The 2,037-nt window shown below is 37.5% G+C and overlaps 1 protein-coding gene across 2 annotated transcripts in view; it reads left to right on the top strand.

Annotated features, from left to right (window-relative positions):
- The first annotated feature begins 16 nt into the window (after nucleotides 1-16).
- Nucleotides 17-2,037, top strand: part of kuz (zinc-dependent metalloprotease kuz) — a 36,576-nt gene continuing 34,555 nt past the window's right edge. For both annotated transcript variants that reach the window (XM_011315353.1, XM_011315352.1), the window contains exon 1: nucleotides 17-165. In XM_011315353.1, coding sequence (XP_011313655.1) covers nucleotides 93-165 — 73 coding nt within the window. In that variant the 5' untranslated portion in view covers nucleotides 17-92. The remainder of the gene's footprint in view (nucleotides 166-2,037) is intronic.

Raw genomic sequence — 2,037 nt, 5'->3', positions numbered from 1 at the left:
TTTTTTTTATAAAATCGTGTGCTAGCTGTCAACGATTTTTTAGTGATTCCGGATGCAACAATAGGATTGATAGGAAGATAGTGTTGGGGAATATGGTTACGATGCCAAGTGATACGTGCGGATACGTCCTTTTCCTCCTGCTTCTCGTGCCGTACATCGAGAGTGGTAAGTGGTTTATCATCATTATCTCTGAATATCTCTTGCATCCATGTCCTCCCTTGCATCCGCATCTCTCCCAGTATCATTCTCGTGGTTAACAAATAATTCATTGTTTCACCTTAATGCTGAGTTGAGAGCTAGAGTGTCACACGTGATAAACATATGATGCGTTGAAGCACGTTCGCCAGTTGCCACTGGTGAATCATTCGAGAGGCTAGTAACCAACATCTCGCACAATTAGCTATTAGACATTTGCCAATTCTCCAATAACATCAGAATAATCCATTATTCCATTTGACTCTCTCCGGTGAAGTTTATAATATAATAAAAATCGCGAGCTGTGTTTTCTCCTGGGATTACCTAAAATTGAAGTTTCAAACAGAGAATAGTCCATACGTCAATAAATTTTTCATTTGCTTAATGGCAATTTCCTCCATTTATTTGATAAATATTTCGAATAGCAATGCTTGTTCATATAGAGGCACATGCACACGATGGCGTTTGGTTTTCCCATTGCTATTGTTATTCGATTTTCGTCTCTCTGGTCGTCAAATTCGTCTATGTATAGATTGTATTCATCACATACACGAGAGTCAGTACTCTCCACGCTTCGTCTACTCGCTGTTTCATCGCTATGAAGGTTTTCTCCAGTTGGCGTCCAATTCCGCAATCGAAAGCGTTGAAAAATAATACTTTCCGTTTGTTACAGGTCGGTTATGACGTATATTTATCCTTCTTGCTGGGTTCGATGGGTATCGTCAGGAAAAAAAGAGGGAAAAATACAGAAAATACAAAAAAAAAACGCTTTATACGAACGTAGAAAAATGAGAGATGATATGTATTATGTGTTGGTCTCAGGTTTCAAACCAGTTCTGTGCACTCATTCGTGATTCAGTTTCATTTGCATTTTAGAGTAAAACCGCAGGTTCATTTTCTGGTGCTCTTTCATGGTGGTTTTTATATAGCACGAACAACATGAAATAGAGGGTTAAGATTCAAGAATTTATTATGCAGTATCATAGCAATTCTCTCTATATTACACATTCGGCAAATATCAGGATTTTTTTGGATTATAAGTTTTAAAAATAGTTCGCGGTTTATAGTTTGATTTTCTAGACTCGGAAAAAAGTGTGACTCATTTGTAGAAGCTGTGAAATTTAACTCGGATGATCCACAAAGTTGCGAAAGCGATTTGCAGAGATATTCCGCGACTTCTCGCTTTTCTCCTTTCAATGCTATTTACACCGTTTTCCTAATCTTGTAGTACATCCAGCATTGATCCTGAAAGGTTCGCTCCTCTTTCGTGAGAAACTCCGGTATATTCCCCTTATGATGAAATCTGCTGAGTGCTTTCAGAGGTAAAAATCCCGAAATCGGACAAAAAAATGCTGATCCTATAATTTTAGGGAGTAATTGACTCGGCGTGGAATTCACCTCAATTTTCTCTCTCACCAGCATTTTCAATGATTGACAATCGAACCTATTCCTCATTTTTTAAATTCCAAATCATCTTTGTAGATGTCGAGACTATTTCACTTTCATATGTTATTTCATATTAATGAAGAGAGGTCAATGACATATGGCTTTCTGACTCACCTCCAGCTGCGTTTGTCGTGACTATCTACAATTTTCGGCTGTCAAGGCTGCAGACAACAGACGTATAGTTAGAAATCAAGTCGTGTGAGTTTTTACAAGGCCAGCTTGAGAAGCAGAAAAACATTTATCTCGATTTGCTCGAGTTAAAATAGTTTTGAATATTTATAAACGGAGTAGTGTACACTGGATAACAACTATTCCATATTGATTTTACATTGTGAGTTCAAGTTTATCGATTATTTGAACAAACCTAACATTGAATGCTGGCCAGAGAGATAATTT

The sequence above is a fragment of the Fopius arisanus genome, unplaced genomic scaffold, assembly GCF_000806365.1.
Source record: "Fopius arisanus strain USDA-PBARC FA_bdor unplaced genomic scaffold, ASM80636v1 scaffold00004, whole genome shotgun sequence".
NCBI lineage: Eukaryota > Metazoa > Arthropoda > Insecta > Hymenoptera > Braconidae > Fopius > Fopius arisanus.
This window is presented reverse-complemented; position numbering and strand designations above follow the sequence as displayed.